General features: G+C 43.3%; 2 protein-coding genes and 1 long non-coding RNA gene across 7 annotated transcripts in view; 1 reads left to right on the top strand and 2 right to left on the bottom strand.

Moving 5' to 3' along the window:
- Positions 1 to 14563: 14563 nt before the first annotated feature.
- Positions 14564 to 17818, bottom strand: SAT1 (spermidine/spermine N1-acetyltransferase 1). The gene is made up of 6 exons (XM_053581157.1): positions 17686 to 17818; positions 17361 to 17412; positions 17189 to 17272; positions 15345 to 15446; positions 15212 to 15252; positions 14564 to 15083 (listed from the first exon to the last, which is right to left on the bottom strand). The coding sequence occupies exons 1-6, from the start codon at positions 17749 to 17751 to the stop codon at positions 14913 to 14915; spliced, it is 516 nt and encodes a 171-aa protein (XP_053437132.1). The 5' UTR covers positions 17752 to 17818; the 3' UTR covers positions 14564 to 14912.
- Positions 17736 to 17825, bottom strand: LOC128578503 (uncharacterized). The gene has a single exon (XR_008377726.1). It is a non-coding gene; the product is annotated as an uncharacterized LOC128578503 (long non-coding RNA).
- A 219-nt stretch (positions 17826 to 18044) lies between these two features.
- Positions 18045 to 19385, top strand: part of ACOT9 (acyl-CoA thioesterase 9) — a 95012-nt gene continuing 93671 nt past the window's right edge. For 2 of the 5 annotated variants that reach the window (XM_053581155.1, XM_053581153.1), the window contains exon 1: positions 18045 to 18183. The gene's annotated coding sequence lies outside the window, so the exon portion shown is untranslated. Of the gene's footprint in view, positions 18196 to 18228; positions 18538 to 19385 lie in introns of those variants that run through there. The other 3 variants (XM_053581151.1, XM_053581152.1, XM_053581154.1) reach the window with 2 other exon arrangements.

The following is a 19385-nucleotide window of genomic DNA, read 5'->3' as shown; positions in this document are numbered from 1 at the left end:
AGACATGAGTTGTGGTTTGTGAGGTGTATGTGGAACTAAGCTGCCCAGTTCAGATCCCAGCCTGACTGCCTTCTGATTGTATAATATAAAATAAATTGCTTCACTACCTACACCCTACCCTTCTCATATACACAAAGATGGCCTTGTTTTAAGAATTAAATTATAGGCCATACACAGTGGGCTCACACCTGTAATCCTAACACTCTGGGAGGCCGAGGCGGATGGATTACCTGAGTTCAGGAACTCGAGAGCAGCCTGAGCACGAGTGAAACCTTGTCTCTACTAAAAATAGAAAAACTAGCTGGGCGTAGTGGTGGGCACCTGTAGTCCCAGCTCCTCAGAAGGCTGAGGAAAGAGGTTGACGGCTCAAACCCAAGAGTTTGAGGTTACTGTGAACTATGATGCCAAGGTGCTCTACCCAGGGTGACAGAGACTCTGTCACAAAAAGAAAAAAAAAAGAATTAAATTACATGACCCATGCATAATACATGGCATGTGGAAAGTGCCCTATAATAGCTTTCTTTTCTTTTTCAATTAAATTGTGATTCTCAAGTGGGTACTGTGTGCCATGCATCAATCAGGGCCCTGAGGATGCAAAGTTTGTGTATGGGACATGGTCCCTGCCCCCAGGATGTTCACAGTCAAGGGAGGTAGATATTTTTGTTCACATTCTGTATTTTATTTTTATTTTTTTGAGACAGAGCCTCAAGCTGTCGCCCTGGGTAGAGTGCTATGGCATCACAGCTCAGAGCAACCTCCAACTCCTGGGCTCAAGTGATTCTCCTGCCTCCACCTCCCAAGTAGCTGGGACTACAGGCGCCCGCCACAACGCCCGGCTATTTTTTGGTTGCAGCCGTCGTTGTTTGGCGGGCCCAGGCCGGATTTGAACCCGCCAGCTCAGGTGTATGTGGCAGGCGCCTTAGCCGCTTGAGCCACAGGTGCCGAGCCTTTGTTCACATTCTTATGCCAAATGCACAAATAAATAAGTCTGAGGTCAAATGGTATATCTTAACTCCTTAGAGCATGTCAGGAGTGACTGTGGCAGAGAAAGCTTACATTTGTTGGAGGCACAAACCTGGTTGACAGCCAGACCTGCTCCCCCTGCAGTGAATCTAAGTAGCTCAACCTCTCTAAGTATCCATTTCTTCATCTATATCTTTTTTTTTTTTTTTTTGGAGACAGAGTTTCACATTGTTGCCCTTAGTAGAGTGCTCTGGTGTCATAGCTCACAACAACCTCACAATAGGGCTCAAGCGATTCTGTTGCCTCAGCCTTGGACTACAGGCACCCGCCACAACGCCTGGCTATTTTTAGAGACGGGGTCTCGCTCTTGCTCAGGCTGATTTCAAACCTTGAGCTCAAGCAATCCACCTTCCTCGGCCCCCTGGAGGGGTAGGATTACAGGTCTGAGCCACCTCACCCAGCCTTGAGTGTCCATTTTTTCCTCTTGAAAATGTGCCTGGGGGGTTGCCTGTGGCTCAAAGGGGTAGGGTACCGGCCCCATATGCCAGAGGTGGTGGGTTCAAACCCAGCCCTGGCCAAAGCATAAAAAAATAAAATAAAATAATAAAATAAAATAAAATAAAAAATTCCCTTAAAAATTAAAAGAAAAAGAAAAAAAAAAAAGAAAATGTGCCTGATTCAGTGGTGTGCTGAAGTTAGCTATTGTTAAATATTCAGGAATTTTGTAGGCCAGTTGTCGAAACCATTGGTATAGATAGCCTTGGTGGAAGTATGTGCACCATGGAAATCAGCAAATTCTACAAATCAAGTTTACCTCTACCCCCAGCTGGTTTACCAGCGTATCACTGGACTACCCTACAATATTGTTATGGGCATAAATGAAAGAAAATCATAGCATCTGGCACATAGTAGATGCTCAACACAGGGTAACTATAAAAATATCACGTAGAATATATTAATAATGCACCTCCTGTGTGTCCATATTCATGCTCTTATTAGTCCTCACAGCAGCTCTGAAATGGCCTTTTTTGTTGTCATTGCTCTGTTGTCCTGGGTAGAGTGCAGTGGCATCATCACAGCTCACTGAAACCTCAAATTCCTGAGCTCAAGAAGTGCTCCTGCTTCAGGATCCCAAGTAGCTGTGAGTACAGGTGCCACCACCACACCCAGCTAATTTTTTATTTTTGGTAGCGATTGAGTCCCACCTTTGCGCAGGCTGGGTCAAACTCCTGAGCTTAAGCAATACTCCCACCTTGGCCTCCCAGGGTGCTAGGATTATAAGAATGAGCTACCTTGCCTGGCCCAGAAGTAGCTTATTTTATTCTATAAATTAGGTTCTTTTTTTTTTTTTTTTTTTGTAGAGACAGAGTCTCTCACTTTGTCACCCTCAGTAGAGTGCCATGGCATCACACAGCTCACAGCAACCTCCAACTCCTGGGCTTAGGCGATTCTCTTGCTTCAGCCTCCTGAGTAGCTGGGACTTCAGGCGCCCGCCACAACGCCCTGCTATTTTTTTGTTGCAGTTTGGCCGGGGCTGGGTTTGAACCCGCCACCCTCGGTATATGGGGCCAGTGCCCTATCCACTGAGCCACAGGTACCAAATAATTAGGTTCACTTTTATTTTCATAAATGAAGAGCCAGGATCTATTCCAATTCAAGTATTCACCAGACCTACCAGCCTCTGGACTATGTCTCTTTGCAAACCAACATCCCTGTTTGTGGACTTAGTTTTTTTTTTTTTTGTTTTTTTCTCACTCTGTTGCCCCAGGCTAGAGTGTCTGTGGCTTCACAGCTCATAGCAACTTCAAACTCATGGGTTCAGGCTATTCTCCTGCCTTAGCCTCCCAAGCAGCTGGGATTGATTATAGACGCCCACCACAACGTCTTGGCCTATTTTTTTCTATTTTTAGTAGAGATGGGGGTGGTGCTTTTGCTCAGGTTGGTCTCAGAATCCTGACCTCAAGGGATCCACCTGTCTTGGCCTCCCAGAGTGTTAGGATTACAGGGCTTGAGCCACTGAGCCTGGCCTGATTTAGCTGTTTTGAAACCATTTTTTCTGTTATTGATTCACTGGATGAAAGAAAGTAATATAAATAACAAGGTGAAAGGAGAGAACGCTGGGCTGTAGCTGGTGGAACTCTCCCCAGGGAAGCGCTAAAGTGAATGCCACCACTCTCAGCTCCATTTAAAAGGATCTCCCTTCTGCGCCCATGTCATTATCAAAAGGGAGAGGTGTGGACACCACCTGCTCCTGATGAATGTTGTTTCCCCTAGGAACCTCTGGAGCTCAGAATTACCTAGCCATTGATGTCAGGTCTAGGGGAGGAAATGGACATGATGACTGGGACAACTTACAGAGGAAGAAGCTAACAAAGGCTTTTGAAGTCCTGTGCAAAGGACTTCGGAGCCAACTTGAAGAAGCTCTCACTGGACAATTTGGGAAATCTGAACTTCAGTAAGAAAAATAATGGCAATGAATTAAGACCCAGGAAATGCAAAAGTCCATGAGTTAATAACAATACTTGAAAAAAAGCCCATTTGGAAGATGCTGGGGAAACCACTCCATTTCATTGAAAATGGATAAGTAAAAGAGAAGAATTAAGCATTTATCGAGCCTTTTCTGGGTAAAGTATACCTCAGAGTAATAAAGTATAAGATGGGGGAATGTTCTCTCTCTCCTCTCTTTCTCTGTTTTTTTCTTTTTCAGAGATAGGATCTCCCTCTGTTACACTGTAGTGCAGTAGTATGATCAGAGCTCAGTATAACCTCCAGCTCCTGGGTTCAAGCCATCCTCCTGCATTAGCCTCCCGAGTACTAAGACTACAGGCGCCTAGCACCAAACCTAGGCTAATTTACTTTATTTGGAGATGGGGGCTCACTATGTTGCCTAGGCTTGTCTCAAAGTCCTGGGCTTAAGCAATCCTCCAGTTTTGGCCTCCCAAAATGCTAGGATTACAGGTGCAAACCACTGTGCCTGGCTAAGTTCTCTTTATAGAAGTATTCTAGCTCATAAATGAAGGAATGACAGAAATAGAATATCACCATTCTGCAACTCCTCATGAATCAACAAACCTAAGTATTGATATGAACAGCTACTAACATCACGGAGACAACCAGTCATTATTCACTTCTTTTCCTTTTTTTGAGAAAGAGTCTCACTCTGTTACCCTCTGTAGAGTGCTGTCTTGTCATAGCTCACAGCAACCTCAAACTCTTGGGCTCAAGAGATCCTCTTGCTTCAGCCTCCTGAGTAGGGGACTACTGACACCCACCACAATGCCTGGCTATTTTTAGAGACAGGGTCTCACTCTTGCTCAGGCTGATCTCAAAGTGATCTACCTGCGTTGGTTTCCCAGGTGGCTAGGATTACAGGTGTGAGTCACGGCACCTGGCCTCATTATTCACTTTTTGATGGCAAAAACATCACCTATGAATTAACTTGCCAAAAAAATCAAACCTGCCAGCTTGAGCAAGAGTGAAACCCCATCTCCACTAAAAATAGAAAAATTAGCTGAGTGTTGTGCATGCCTCTCAGCTACTTGGGAGGCTGAGGCAGGAGGATCAACTGTAGCCCAGGAGTTTAAGGTTCCTATGAGCTATGCTGACACCATGACACTATAGTCTGAGGGACAGAGTGAGACTATGTTTCAAAAACAAAAAAGAAGAAAAAAAAACTGAATCTGACCAAGTCACTCTGACACCTCAGCACTTTCTTTGTATCCCAAAATGGGCAGTATCAGATACTGGTTACAGCAAAGTTGAATAACAAAGACCCCTTTTAAAGGAAAAAGAATTCTCACAAGTCCCCAGTGTTGCTTGAAATGATTTTTATTACATTACTGTAAGCATACAACTAGATGCGAACATTTTGTGTTTACTGCTCCCGTACAACTGTAACCAGCATGCATTTACAAATCAAATGCAAACAAAATTACCAACGTAATAAAATTTAAATGACCAGCACTGATTTGATGTTGTGCTGAAATGAAGGTGCCGATTGTAAGGAACACGGTACTGACTGCGGTACTGACTGACTGTGTTTGATTTCAGCACTACATGGAGTAGGATAATACAATTCTCCATTTGTCTCTAAAACCCTCGAAAAGGTTTTGCTTTATGAAGTATGATGTGACTTCACTTGGCTGTGCTTGGCAAGAGCCAAGGTGAGCGGCATAAACACAAACCGAAATGGTCTCACGGCTGGTTTACCAGTGCATCACTGGACTACCCTACAATATTGTTATGGGCATAAATGAAAGAAGAAATCTGACATATTCAATTATAAGCTGCTTATCCAGATCAGGGTCTCCATCCTGGCTTCATTTTGGAGCGCTAAATTAGGAAACTCTCAGGGTAGAAATTAAATATATATATTTTTGAGACAGAGTCCCACTATGTCACCCTTGGTAGAGTGCTGTGGCATCACAGCTCACAGCAACCTCAAACTCTGGGGCTTACGCAGTTCTCTTGCTTCAGCTCCCCAGCTAGCTACAGGCACCCACCACAATGCCCTGCTATTTTTTTGTTGTATTTGTCCTTGTTGTTTAGCAGGCCTGGGCCAGGTTCGAACCCACCAGCCCCGGTGTATGTGGCCAGAGCCCTAACCACTGAGCTACTGGTGCCAAGCCAAAACTTGAATATTTTAAAAAAGCTTTCTAGGTAATAAAAAAGAAATTAAAAAAAAAGCTTTCTAGGTGATTCTACTATGCAGCCAGTACTGAGTACCACTGATTTTGGTGATCCAGAAAATGCTCATAGTGATTATTCCTTAGGATATAATCCAAAAGACCATATTCAGTCATCCTTACAGAGGCTATGAATTCCTCTGAGAAAATGGCAGGAACCCCCAGGGCTTTGAGAAATTGGTTTGGAGTTTGATTCCTAGGCCTCGTTGTATGGCCTTGGGCAACTTACTTTCTCTGAGGTTTAATTTCTCATTATAAAAATAAACTAATAATAGTACTTGCCTCAGAGGGTGGTCATGAGAATTAGATGAGATAATAATGTATACAAAGTGCTGAACTTAATGTCTGGTTCCTGGTGAGTACGTATAAATGTTAGTTCTTATCATCAGCTATTATGTTGATAACCATCTGGAAGCTACTCCAACAGTTACAGGACAGTTATGAGCCCAAGAAAGAATGTGCTGATGAGGAAATAGGGTGCTGAGAGAATATTATGAGGAAGGACATTTTGTGACCTTTGATATAGGGAACAACAAAGGCAGTGATGATGGGGCTGGGTTCAGGAAGGGTGTGGGGTGCCTGTCAGTCTGAGTTGTGGGTAACAGCTGACTGCCTTGAAGCCCAGATTGGAAGCACAAATAAAAGGGATGAGAATGAAGCATAAGGTTACCTGAGATAATGATCCACAGGATGAGATGTTGAAGAAGAAAGCAAAAATGGCAGACAAGCAAACAGAATTCTAGGAACAGACATGGCCACCTGCAGACTCCGAGAGGAAAGCCATGCCTATCAGGGAGGAAGTTACTTCACTTCTAGCAGAGATAGTGGCTGGTTTCCCAGGGAAGAGTCAGCTGGCCTCAGGGAGCAAGTGAGAAGTGTCATCTATTGTAGGCCCTCCTGGGTACCCAGGGGAAAAGAGCTTCACAGGAAAGGGTAGAGTGGGTCTAAGCCAGGGGTCCTCAAACTTTTTAAACAGGGGGCCTGTTCACTGTCCCTCAGACCGTTGGAGGGCCGGACTATAGTTAAAAAACAAACAAACAATGAACAAATTCCTATGCACACTGCACATATCTTATTTTAAAGTAAAAAATAAAAATGGGAACAAATACAATATTTAAAATGAAGAACAAGTAAAGTTAAATCAACAAACTTACCAGTATTTCAATGGGAACTATGGGCCTGCTTTTGGCTAATGAGATGGTCAATGTTCGGTTCCATATTTGTCACTGCTAGTTGTAACAAGTGATGCAAGTGTGCATCAGTTAGTCTAGATCTGGTTGGAGATTTCAGATGTTTCATTCTGGAAAAAGTCTGTTCACAGACATAAGTGCTACCAAAGATAGTTGCCATTTTGAGTGCATGGTTCCTGAGATTAGGATATGTCTCAGAGGGGAGAGATGCAAAAAAAGAAAAAAAAAAAGAAATTAGGAAGGCTGCTTGACTTGAATGCATCTTTCAGAGTCACAATTCTGCAGTTCAGCCAGTTCCATTTGGTAAATCGTATCCACATTTTCAATGTCAATAGAAAATGGGTTACGGAAAAGCTGTATATCCTGTTTATGGAGATGAAGCTCTTCAAATCTAAATTGGAACTCCTTTTGCAACTTTTCCAGTGAATCCACACATGTTTTATTTGGGAATGCAACCAGCTCCTTTTGCAACTTTTGCAGTGAATCCACACATGTTTTATTTGGGAATGCAACCAGTGGATTTTCTGCTAACAGATTTTGAGTTGTGGGGAGATGGCAGAAATTTTCCTCCTTCACTTGTTTGATGAGGAGGCCTAATTTTACTTCAAATGTTTTCACATGTGATTGCATATTACAGATGAGCTTCCCCTTTCCTTGAAGTTGCACATTGAAATTGTTGAGTAGCTCTGTTACATCTGTCAGAAAGGCAAGGTGCCATTTCCATTCTGCATCATTGAGCTCTGGTACTTGTTTTTTGAAAGCAGAAAAGCTGTAATCTGTGGAAGTAAGTCATAGAAATGTTTCAAATTCTTCTTTGACTCAGCCAATGGACTTCTGTGTGGTACAGAACATCTTCACAGGCAACATTTAGCTCAGACAGAAATTCCTGAAATTGTCTGTGGTTTAGTGTATTACCTCTAATGAAGTTAACACAAGATACCAGTTTTCATAACAGAGCCCCACTTCAGTGATTTACTACACAGCGCTTGTTGGTGGATGAGGCAGTGTATGGCTATTGGATGAGAATGGTTATGTTTGTCCATCTTTTGGTTAATGTGAGCAATTACTCCTTTCTTAGACCCCACCATGCTAGGAGCACCATCAGTTGTCACATTGGCTAGTTTTGCCCAGTCCAGCTCCAAACTATTCACAGTTTGGCAAACCTTTTCATAAATATCCTCTCCTGTAGTTGTTCCTTTGATGCTTTGCAGTGCAGCAAGCTCTTCTGTGACTTCAAAATAGTCCTTCGTACCACAAATAAAAATTAGAAATTGTGCAGAATCACGAACATCATTACTTTTGTCAAGTGCCAAGGAAAAATAGGAAAGGTTTTTTGCGGAGTTTTGCAAATGCTGATGGAAATTGTCTCCCATTTCTTCGATCCTTTGTGTAGTTGAGGGTCCTGAAAGGCTTGCTGTACTAAATAAATCAGCCTTCTCTGGACACATCTCTTTGGCAACAGAAAGAAGGCATTCTTTAACAAATTCTCCCTCCACGAATGATCTGCTAGTGCATGCTATTATCTTGGCAACTTGAAAACTTGCTCACAGTGGTGAAGTATTAAGCTGTTTCTGCTTCACAAAAGTATTTTGCTGAGTTGTCAATGTATATTTCAGTTTTAATATTTTATCTTTTCTCACTTCTCTGGCCAAACTATCATATTTATCTTTATGTTGAGTTTGATAATGTCGATGCAAATTGTATTCTTTGAACACAGATGCTATATTCTGGCATATCAAACACACAGCTCTTTCCTTGTACTGAATGAAAAAGTAATCATAAGTCCACTGTTTTTTGAATATCCTACACTCCAACTCAATTTTTCTCTTGATATCATTGTTTCCTAGGGATTCCAAATTGCTATTAGTAAAATACCAATATATATATATACAGTACTCCAAAAACAATATACCAGCAATAATTTTGCCCACACAGAGACATATAGACTGCACTGCCCATCAATGCAGTCTGCTCAGTGTCCATCAGTGCAGTCTGATCAGTGTCCATCAATGCAGCCTTGCCAGTCCACATTATTTCAGCCTTGCCAGTGCCCATATGGTGGAACTCCACTTTTACCTCAGGCTCACACTGGTGCAGTGTGGGAACAGGCACGATTACAGAGCTGGTTCCTCCACCACCTTTCCAGTTCACACTACCCTGTGTGAACCACACTGTGATCTGTGAACTCGCACAGGAATCTGATGGCATGGGTGAGAAGACCCATGTAATCAGATTCCACTGCAGGAAAAAAGAAGGCACGTATGCCTTTTTTCTTCTGAATCTAATGCGAGTTCAGCCATACAAGCATATGGCTGAACTCACACTGCTCAGAGATCGCAACAGTGTGAACCGGGGCTTACACAGCACACAACATACAACATCATACACAACTAAATAGCAATCAGAATATAAATGCACTTACTGGCAATTAAATTGGGTTTCCTATTCCTCTGCTGTCTGCAGAGCCGGATTAAGTTCCCATGGGGCCCTAGGCAGATTACTAGTTTGGGGCTCCCATGCAATAACACTGAACGCTGACCATTTGCATTAACACTGACCACTGACCATTTGCGATAACACTGACTGCTGACAATTTGCATTAATACTGGGTGCTAACAATTTGCATTAACACTGAGCACTTACAATTATCATAACCACTGAGCACTGACTATTTGCATTACCTCTGAGCTCTGACCATTTGCATTACCTCGGAGCACTGACAATTTGCATTAGCACTGAGCGCTGACTATTTGCGTTATCACTGTGATACAACCCCCCAGAAACTACCCCAACCAACTAACTTTTAAAAAAGGCTCTCCTAACTTCAAAAAAGGCTCTTCTAACTTCAAAAAAGGAGCCCGCTATCTGCAAAAAAGACCTCCTAACTGCAGGAAAAAAGGCCCCCCTTAACTGCAAAAAAAGGCCCTACTAACCGCAAAAAAAAAAAAAGACCTCCTAACTTCCAAAAATAAGAAAATAAATCCTAACTTGTTCTTACCTCGGTCCTTAGGCAGCAGCAGGCTCTGCACAGGCAACCTGGTGAGTCCTCTGATTACACCAGAGACTGAGATGAGGAGTCGAGAGACAGAGAGAAGGAGGGGTGGGGAGAGACAGAGAGAAGGAGCAGAGTCAGAGAGTAGGAGGGGAATTGGAGAGTGTGGGCACATTGCACACATGCTCACTGTGGTCTGGACAGTGGGTTGCTAAGCAGGACAGCAACAACACCCGGCGGGGAAAGACAGAGAGAAGGAACGGAGTCAGAGAGTTGACGCACATTCCACAAATGTGCACTGCGCCTGGGACAAGTTGGCTGCTAAGCAGGACAGGCAGCTGTGGCAAAAACACCCGGAGGGCCAGATAAATGTCCTCGGCGGGCCACATGTGGCCCACGGGCCATAGTTTGAGGACCCCTGGTCTAAGGCATTAATAAATGATTAGTTTTTTTCTGAATTGTTTCTTCTGCATCTCTATGAAAAAGACTCCACTTTCTTTCCCTAGAAAGACCATCTTGTGGAATCTAAGGAGTTGATGATATAGTACTCTGATTTGGACAGTGACAGACCATGGCTTTATTATCAACCCTGTAATCAGATAGATAGAAAGATGTCTTAAGCGTATGTATGGCTAAATCCAGATACTTCCAGTTTTAATAGTATCAAAAATTTTGATTTTATAAATCTTTTAGGGATATCATAAACTTTGCAAATGAGGTTTTTTTCTGTTTTTTTTTTTTTTGTTTGTATGTTTTTGAGACAGTGTCTCACTCTGTTGCCCTGGGCTTGAATGTTGTGGAGTCATCATAGCTCACAGTGATACAGGATTCCGCCACTCAGGGCTAGACAGGGAGCCTCCCACCCCCTTCTCCAGGCCCAGGTGAGCTCAGAGGTCAGACCCCCCCATTTCCAGGCACAAGCAGACTGTCTTTTCGGGATACACCCTCTGGGCTCTGATAAAATCATGAACAAAAGCAGCCTGTGATGGTTTCTTGGGGTGGTTCCACCTTGGGTAGGAGCACACACCTTAATCCTTTCTCAGGGACAAAGACTGTAAAGGACCTGATAACCTTGCCCTAGTGGAGGAGGAACTACATTAATTCATTTGTTAATGCACTCACTAACTTTGAACGCTTGTTTGGAGGTTCTAGCAGGGGAGCGCAGCTACTTGCATACCCTTGACTGAAGAATGGTCCTCCTCTATTGGGGAAGGTCGTCCTCTTCCACGGAGCGCGCAGCTTCGGGAGGGACGCATATGGAGTGGTGTGGAAGGAGATACCTGCCTAGCCAGCCACATCAGCTGAATCAACCCTGGTGATCAATGGGGTGACAGATATCGCAGCCAGATCGCCCTCACATCCCACTCACTAACTTTGAAGAGAAGTTTTTCCATCTACCAACTGCTGACCACGTGTAATCCTCTTAAAACCCCACGTGGAGTTTTTTTAAAAGAGTCCACGTGGAGACTCCAGAGAGAGCTCTTCAGTTCTTTCTCCTTCCAGAAGCTCTGGTGCTTTTTACTCCTTCTGTATTCCTTTCTAACTTCTAATAAAAGTCCTATCTTACCACTGATCTGTGGTCTGTGGGTTCATTCTTCGAATCCCTGAGACCAAGGACCTACTGAAGAGTGAAATTCCGGTATCAACAGCAATATCAAACTCTTGGGCTCAAGCAATCCTCATGCCTCAGCTTCCTGAGTACCTGGGACTATAGGTGCCGGCCATAATGCCTAGCTAATTTTTCTTTCTTTTTTTTAGAGACAGAGTCTCACTTTGTCATCCTCGATAGAGTGCTGTGGTGTCACAGCTCACAGAAACCTCCAGCTCTTGGGCTTAGGTTACTCACTTGCCTCAGCCTCCCAAGTAGCTGGGACTAGAGGCACCCGCTACAACACCCGGCTATTTTTTTGTTGCAGTTTGGCCGGGGCTGGGTTTGACCCTGCCACCCTTGGTATATGGGGCCGGCACCCTACTCACTGAGCCACAGGCACCACCCGAATTTTTCTGTTTTTAATAGGGACGGGGTCTCACTCTTGCTCAGGCTGGTTCAAACTCCAGAGCTCATAGCCGGGCGTTGTGGCGGGCGCCTGTAGTCCCAGCTACTCTGGAGGCTGAGGCAAGAGAATTGCCTAAGCCCAAGAGCTGGAGGTTGCTGTGAGCTGTGATGCTACAGCACTCTACTGAGGGTGACAAAGTGAGACTCTGTCTCTAAAAAAAAAACAGAAAAGAAAAAACAAACTCCAGAGCTCAAGCAATCCACCCATCTCAGCATCCTAGAGGCAAATGAGTTTTTTTATTTGCTAAGAGCCCTGTTTATTGTGCAAATGAGTTTTTTTTAAAGTAAACCCAAAAATATCCAGATGTAATAATTGGCAAGTCCTTAGGCTTGAAATCCTATCTCTCCCAAATGATTGTCCGATATGATATTTTAGTAAAATAATTATATATATAATTATATATATTATATATTATATATATATATTGCAGTTTTTGGCTGGGGCTGGGTTTGAACCCACCACCTCTGGCATATGGGGCCAGTGCCCTACTCCTTTGAACCACAGGCACCGCCCTGGCCTTTATGGTCTTTTAATAGAGATAGAGAGAGCATATAGAAAAAGAGATCGATGGAATAGAATTGAGAGTCCAGAAATAAACTCTTTTATGTATGGTCAGTATATTTTCTTTGAGCCACAGGCGCTGCCCCATGATATGTTTTATTACTTGCCTTGTGATTTTAAGCTTTACAGATTTGCTTTATAGTTCAGTTTTTAAAGATGTCTTTGTAATTGAGGTGAACATTCAGTGGGCTGACGCTGTGGTGTTTCAGTCTTAAATTTTACACTTAAGAGAATTCTCTAAAGTCCCTTTAGACTTTTTGGATACAAAAACTTCATACAAGCTTTCATCTAGACAACATGGCCTTTAAGGCTGAGTTCTAAAAAAGGAAGAGAAAACAAAGAATTATATTGTAACTTGCTTGGTTAATTTATTCGTATATTTAACCACAGTCAGCATGTAGTTGTTTTCCTCTAAGAGCCCAATTTCCAAAATATCTTATTTCTTTACAAGGCTCTTTGTGTTTAGTTACCCTTTTACTTTTGCCAGTTTCTCTCGCCATCCTAGCAGAACCCTGGTTGAGAATAGACTCTGCAAGCCTGTTTTCATGGCATGCTCTCTGAACCACCAATAAATCCCAAAGCCCTCCCACATTAAATACAATAGAGAGTAGAGTCACACTTTCATTTATGGCTGCCTTCCAATCTAGAAGCCATTAACAGACACTGATACAAAGGAATGTAGGGCAAAATCCCCTTCTACAGTATTTATTTCCTGGAGAACACAGAAGAGTTTTTCAGATTATTTGACATCTTTCTTTTCTTTCTTTGAGATAGAGTTGCCCTCGGTAGAGTACTGTGGCGTCACAGCTCACAGCAACCTCAAACTCCAGGGCTCAAGCAATTCTCTTGCCTCAGCTTGTGGAGTAGCTGGGACTACTGGTGCCTGCCACAACACCCAGCTATTTTTTCTTGCAGTCGTCATTATTTAGCTGGCCCGGGCTGGGTTTGAACCTGCCAGCCTCGGTGTATATGGCCAGCACTGTAGTAACCACTGTACTACGGGTGCCGAGCCAGATTATTTCTTTTGGGAAACATTAGTCCTGGACATTAGTCTCCCAGTGCTTCTTATCAACCACCATTTTCATTATTGTGGAAATTAGTGGGTTTAGGAATGTGGGTCAATGTAATGAGTTCATGTATCTAAGGGGACATTTCATTTTCAATCCTTGAGAAAGCATTTGTTTACTTCTCTGACAGTTTTAAGGGGCTCCCATGGTTTCTCTACTGTAAAAGATCAGTAGTACCATAAATTTACTCTCCAAGTGGGATGCTAATTTGCCTGATTTGTATTTTGTTTGCAAATTTCTGGCAAAAAGTCGATTTTTGCTCCTGCCTGATTAAAAGTGACTCACTTTACCTTCAAAAGGTAGGTATGGAATGTGGTTTTTGAGGACAAGATGTTTTTTAATGTTCATAACCCCCCCTCCTCATTTTCTTTGTGTTAACACTGGGCTTATTCATTGTGGGCCTGTTTCAAACCTGATTTCTCAGTTCTTGAAAATTCTTGTTAGATGAAATAGTATCATCAATGTAAAGTTATGTTTTACATGTTACTATGTATGAAACCCTGGAAGTCAACTAGCTACCTTCTAGATTTGATACTTGCACAGTACATGACCATAATTTTAAATTGGGTTAAAACCTTTTGTAGGCTTGGTGCCCATTGCTCAGTGGTTAGGGCACCAGCCACATACACTGAGGCAGGCTGGTTTTAACCCAGCTTGGGCCTCCTAAACAATGACAACTACAACAAAAAAAATAGCCCAGTGCTGTGGCAGGTGCCTATAGTCCCAGCTACTTGGGAGGCTGAGGCAAAGAGTTAGAGGTTGCTGTGATGCCAGAGCCCTTTACAGAGGGTGACATAATGAGACTGTTTAAAAAAAACAAAACAAGGGTGGCGCCTGTGGCTCAAGGAGTAAGGCGCCGGTCCCATAGGCTGGAGGTGGTGGGTTCAAACCCAGCCCTGGCCAAAAACCACACACAAAAAAAAACCAAACAAAACCAAAAAAAAACTTTTGTAGTTACCCAATGATGTTTGCTGGCCATTTTTTATTTTGTATTCAACAGCAAGCAAAATGTAAGAAATAAATTAGTAAAAATGCTTACCCCAATGAATTAAATCAAAGAGTAGTTTATTAAAAAAGAATCAAAACAGAAACTCTAAGTACCAGTGTGTACATTGTACACATTTAAATGACTCACAAGAATGAAGTTTTTTTCATACATTAAGATCACACCACCTGTTGTTTATCAAGATATTCAAGGAGAAACCTGACTCCAAACTGTAGATAAGATTGCCATTTTAAACAGATCAAATTTCAAACATGCAACAACGCCACTGGTAATAAAGCTTTGGAATGGGTGCTCATTCTATATTTCACTACAAACAGGATAGAAAACAAGGTTAAGTTGAGAAATTTATTCTAAAATAGAATGAAGGTTGTCATCATCTACACCACACTCCTCACTCCTCTGCTGCCATTTTTAACAAGTACTCCTTGTCAATCTTGAAGAGTCTCCATCCCTCTTCGCTGGACAGATCAGAAGCACCTCTTCTTTTGTAGAAGTTGATAGATGGTTCATTCCATTCTGCTACCAAGAAGTGCATGCTGCTGCAGCGACACTTCATCGCAACCTATTATAAGGGAGAGTAAAACACAAACTCAGTGACATTTCGCCCACCTTCCAAGACCCAATTTGGATTAAATCATTAAAATAATCCAGTAACTCTCACAAATTTGGAAACCAAAAACTAACACATACCTGGCTTAGATTCTTCAGAATTTCTGATCCTATGCCAAAGCCTAAAAGAAAGAGAAGTACAATTTTAAAAAGTCAGTGTAAGGACTTAAGACCTGATTTCTCTTCAGACCTTCCCCTCTGAATGCAACCATACCTCTATAATCACTCATCACGAAGAAGTCCTCAAGATACAACAACTTGCCAATCCATGGATCATAGGTAAAATAGTACATGGCAAAACCAACAATGCTGTGTCCTGTAAGAAGAGTATCATGAGATGTAAAGAAAAAATCCATAAAAGTTGCAGCTGCAGAATCAGAAGCCTATCATAAGTTTTAAAAAATATACATACATGTATTATAGAATTAAGTTGCCACTGAACTGGACTGTCTCCTGACTTTTACGTGAGTGCAGTCCAGGCCACTGTTGGAAGATCTCATCGTTCTCAGATTATGTATTTGCAAAAAGCACACATTAGAGTTAGCTGAAGTCAGGATAGAACTGTGGACTGGCCACTTTACAGTCAGCTGAGATCTCACACTCAGACACCAGGATGCTTTCATTACTTGCCAGAGCAAAACTGCTACGGTCTCAAACTAAACACACACATTATTCACATCCTATTGATACACTGGTATGTTGACTTGGGAATTAAGTCAAGTTCACACGGCAGTTCAGAATAGTAAATATGTGTAGTTTACAAAGTCTTGCTTCCTGAACATCAGAACATCAGGCCAAAAGTACAAGGTTTAATTTCAGAACTTGCCTTCCAATTTACACATTTTTAATTTGCTCTCCCCAGTTTTTAAGCTAGAAGCAGCAGCATTATCCAGAAACAGGTATGTAATACCCACACACCTCTAAAAAGTATCTCATCCCTATGTTTTCTGCTCATTTCTTCTAGCTTGGAGAATAGACATCCAAGAAAAACCACAAAGCACCCATCCAAACTACTTCCCCTTTTTGCTCTGTCTTCTGACCAGTCAACAGGGACCAGCAAAAAAAAAAAAAAAAAAAAAAAGAAAAAAGAAAATAAAAGCATCTGACACCCTCTTAATGGGTGTCTACAATTCCAAATGGAGGCAAAGGTTTCAAATTAAACTTTCTAGCCATTTTATTTTCCGTTGCAAACAGACAGGAAGCGAGTATAATGGAGTGTTCTGATCTACCGTGTTTTAAGTGTGTGATAATAGGACCTTACCTCATTTATCATGATCATCTACTTTATTGTGTAAAGGATCTTTTAGTTACCTCCCCGCCCATCCATGTACACGGAAGGGCCATGTACATGGCGAAGCTAGAGACTGTAACCTGAAGATTGGGACAAATTAAAGAAAAAAATGTGATTTAACACAATAACAAAAACGGTTACGTTAGGGTCAAACAAGAACCATTTTATGAAATCGAATTACAACAAATGACATTATACCTAACTTTCCAGGGTCTCCACAGCATTCTGATACTTACTTCAACAACTCTAACTTCCGTGTCTCCACAGCACTCTGATACTTAAATAGCTCTTTTAACCTGCCCTATTATTAAGTACAGCACATCTATTTTTTTCCTCAGTATTTTGAACACTTGCTGGCTATTATTTCTTTTTCTTTTTTTTTTTGAGACAGAGTCTCACTTTGTCACCCTTGGTAGAGTGCCGTAGTGTCATAGCTCACAGCAACCTCAAACTTTTGGGTTCAAGCGATTCTCTTGCCTCAGCCTCCAGAGTAGCTGGGACTATAGGCGCACGCCACAACGCCCAGCTATTTTTTGTTGCAATTCTCATTGCTGTTTCAGCTGGCCGGGACTGGGTTTGAACCTGCCACCCTTGGTATATGGGGCCGGCGCCCTACCCATGAGCCACAGGCGCCGCCCTGGCTAGTATTTCTGTCCACCTTCTCAGTAAGTAACTTCAGCCTGTGTAGTTAAGAGGTTCTACACAGCAGACACTACGTTTTACACAACACTGGGTCTCTCTGGCCTCTGGAAGGGGAAAAGGGTTACCTTCTGGAGTCCAGTGCTCTTTGGGCACTTCTGCAACCAGGCAGTGGTAGAAGGGGTGCTCTCCAAAACCATCTTCTAGCAGATCTGCAAGAAGGGGCAGACAGACAGCGTTGGCCTTGGTGAAAATGGCAGGCACTGACACTTGCCCCCCACCCTGCCACTGCTGCGTTACCTTTTTCAGTTAATATTACTTGTTCTTCCATGTATTCATATTTAGCCAGTTCCTGGGGGCGATGCACAGAAAAGAAAGAAAGGAGAAAACATCATGAGGCCCTAGCCGAGCCAGCTCAGAGGGTAGGAATGGGGCAGGCGGGGCGTGGCGGCACCAGAGTCCAGCCCAGCGCCAGCCCAGCCAGAGCTAGCCTTAGGGGAGGCGGATGGAAAAAGGGGAACCGGCTTTCAGACCAACTGAGACCCGAAGACACCGGAAACCGGGGAAACGGGGCCTTCCCCTCCTCCGCCCCCCGCCCCCCGGAGGAGCGCGGGCCTTTGGTTACCTTGATCAGCCGCAGTATGTCACTGCAGTCGGCGGCGGTGGCCGGGCGGATCACGAATTTAGCCATTTTCGTCTTTTGCTTTTCTTCCCTTTGCGGACCAGGCCTCTGTACTTGAACAGCAGGAGGAGCTGGTTCCTCATTCGTCTCCCGGGAGCGTCCTCTCCTCAGTCAGGCCGGCACCATGACCCGGTGAACCTCGGCAAGTGACGGAAAAGCTTCTGGAGCGGTAATTAAGAGCTGCGTACCAGAGCCCCGGCCGGGCCCGGCTTTTTAGCTCCAAGAAGCCCCGCCCCGGGTCGTGAGGTGGAGGCAGTGGGTCCAATGAGGCCGCGGCTCCGCGGCGAACCGCCCCTTTCTCCCAGCCGCGAGCTCTCTTCCGGGAGCTTCTGTGAATCTGAAGGGCGCGACCGGGGGCGACAAGGCGTGCAGTGGCGCTCTCTAGCGACGCCCTCTAGCGGCGACCCGTGGAGCCATCCCGGAAAGCGGATTCGCGAGCCCGTGTGTCCGTTGGTAACCTTCTCGAAAGGAAGAGGGGAATTCCCCTCTTCGGCCCCTGACCTTGCGGTTTTCTCCTTGGCCTATAAGGGAAGCAAACTCAGGGAGCCTGGTTTTAGGAGATGGGAGAAAGATTAGAGCAGTGGTTCTGAAAGTGTGGTCTGGGAGACCCTGCGAATGTCAAGATCATTTCAGAGCGTCTATTGCAAAACTAGCTTTTAACAGTAGAACGTCATTTGCCTTTTTCCGCTCTCACTGGAATTTTCCAGAGGCGACCTGGTGTGCGATGATGTCATTGCTCTGATGACAAAAGGCATGTGTGTTCGTACACTCTTATGTTTTCTAGGATTTCCCACGGTAAGCTATTTGGATTCCTCAGTAAATTTTTCCCATAGACATAATTTTTATTTATTTATTTATTTTTTACTGTTATTTGCATTTATTTTATGTTGCATCTATTCCCGTGCCATAAGTTTGTTTCTTCAGTTTCTTCTGGGATATCTTTTTCTTCTGTGCTACCTCTTCTTCTGATTTGGGAACAATCTGTTACTTTTCAGTAAGGATCATCTCAATGTGGCAGGGGGAGCTCACGTATGGGTTAATGCGACCATGAGCTCTGTAAGTTCTGCGACTCATCTTGGGTGCTTTGTTTACTTGGATATGCTCAATGACCAGAGAATCTACATCTAAACTCTTAAGTTCAGCATTACTCTCTGCATTTTTAAGCATATGCAGCAAAAATTCAGCCCTCTTTTTGGGCCACCAACCCTGTGTCCAGCCCCACTGTTTCGCCTGGGCACACCTACCAACTCCACCATAATAACGTGGGAATGGTACACATTGTTTCTTTAAGGTGACAGTCTTCAGATACTTGGTGGCTTTTCGTATATGCATACCCTTGATGGCCTGGGCAGTTTCATGTGTGTTCTTAAAGTGAACATGAAGATTTGAGCCTCTTGACTTGCATGACTTTGTGGAGTTTTCTGGGTCAAGTGAATAGCGAACCATTTTCACAGATCACCTCAGGCCGCCCATAGACATAATTTTTAGACAAAATGTTTTCTTTCTTATTTTTAAATATCCCTTACTTTTTTATCTATCCACCCCCCCTTTTTTTCCCTTCTTAAATCTCTCATCTTCCTCACAAAAGTGTTGCATTTGCCTGAGGTACATTCTTTATTACTTCCTTTAGTAAAGAGCTGCTT

Source organism: Nycticebus coucang, chromosome X (genome assembly GCF_027406575.1).
Source record: "Nycticebus coucang isolate mNycCou1 chromosome X, mNycCou1.pri, whole genome shotgun sequence".
NCBI classification, from domain to species: domain Eukaryota; kingdom Metazoa; phylum Chordata; class Mammalia; order Primates; family Lorisidae; genus Nycticebus; species Nycticebus coucang.
The sequence above is the reverse complement of the archived record's forward strand: the minus strand, read 5'-3'. Positions and strand labels throughout refer to the sequence as shown.

Bases quoted from the DNA above. Each gene is read 5' to 3' on its own strand.
- SAT1 (XM_053581157.1), bottom strand. From the start codon at position 17,751: ATGGCTAAATTCGTGATCCGCCCGGCCACCGCCGCCGACTGCAGTGAC. The intron at 17,413-17,685 runs GTAACCAAAGGC...CATCGCCCCCAG, and splicing joins ACATACTGCGGCTGATCAAG to GAACTGGCTAAATATGAATA. The intron at 15,447-17,188 runs GTAACCCTTTTC...CTCTTCTTACAG, and splicing joins AGAGCACTGGACTCCAGAAG to GACACAGCATTGTTGGTTTT.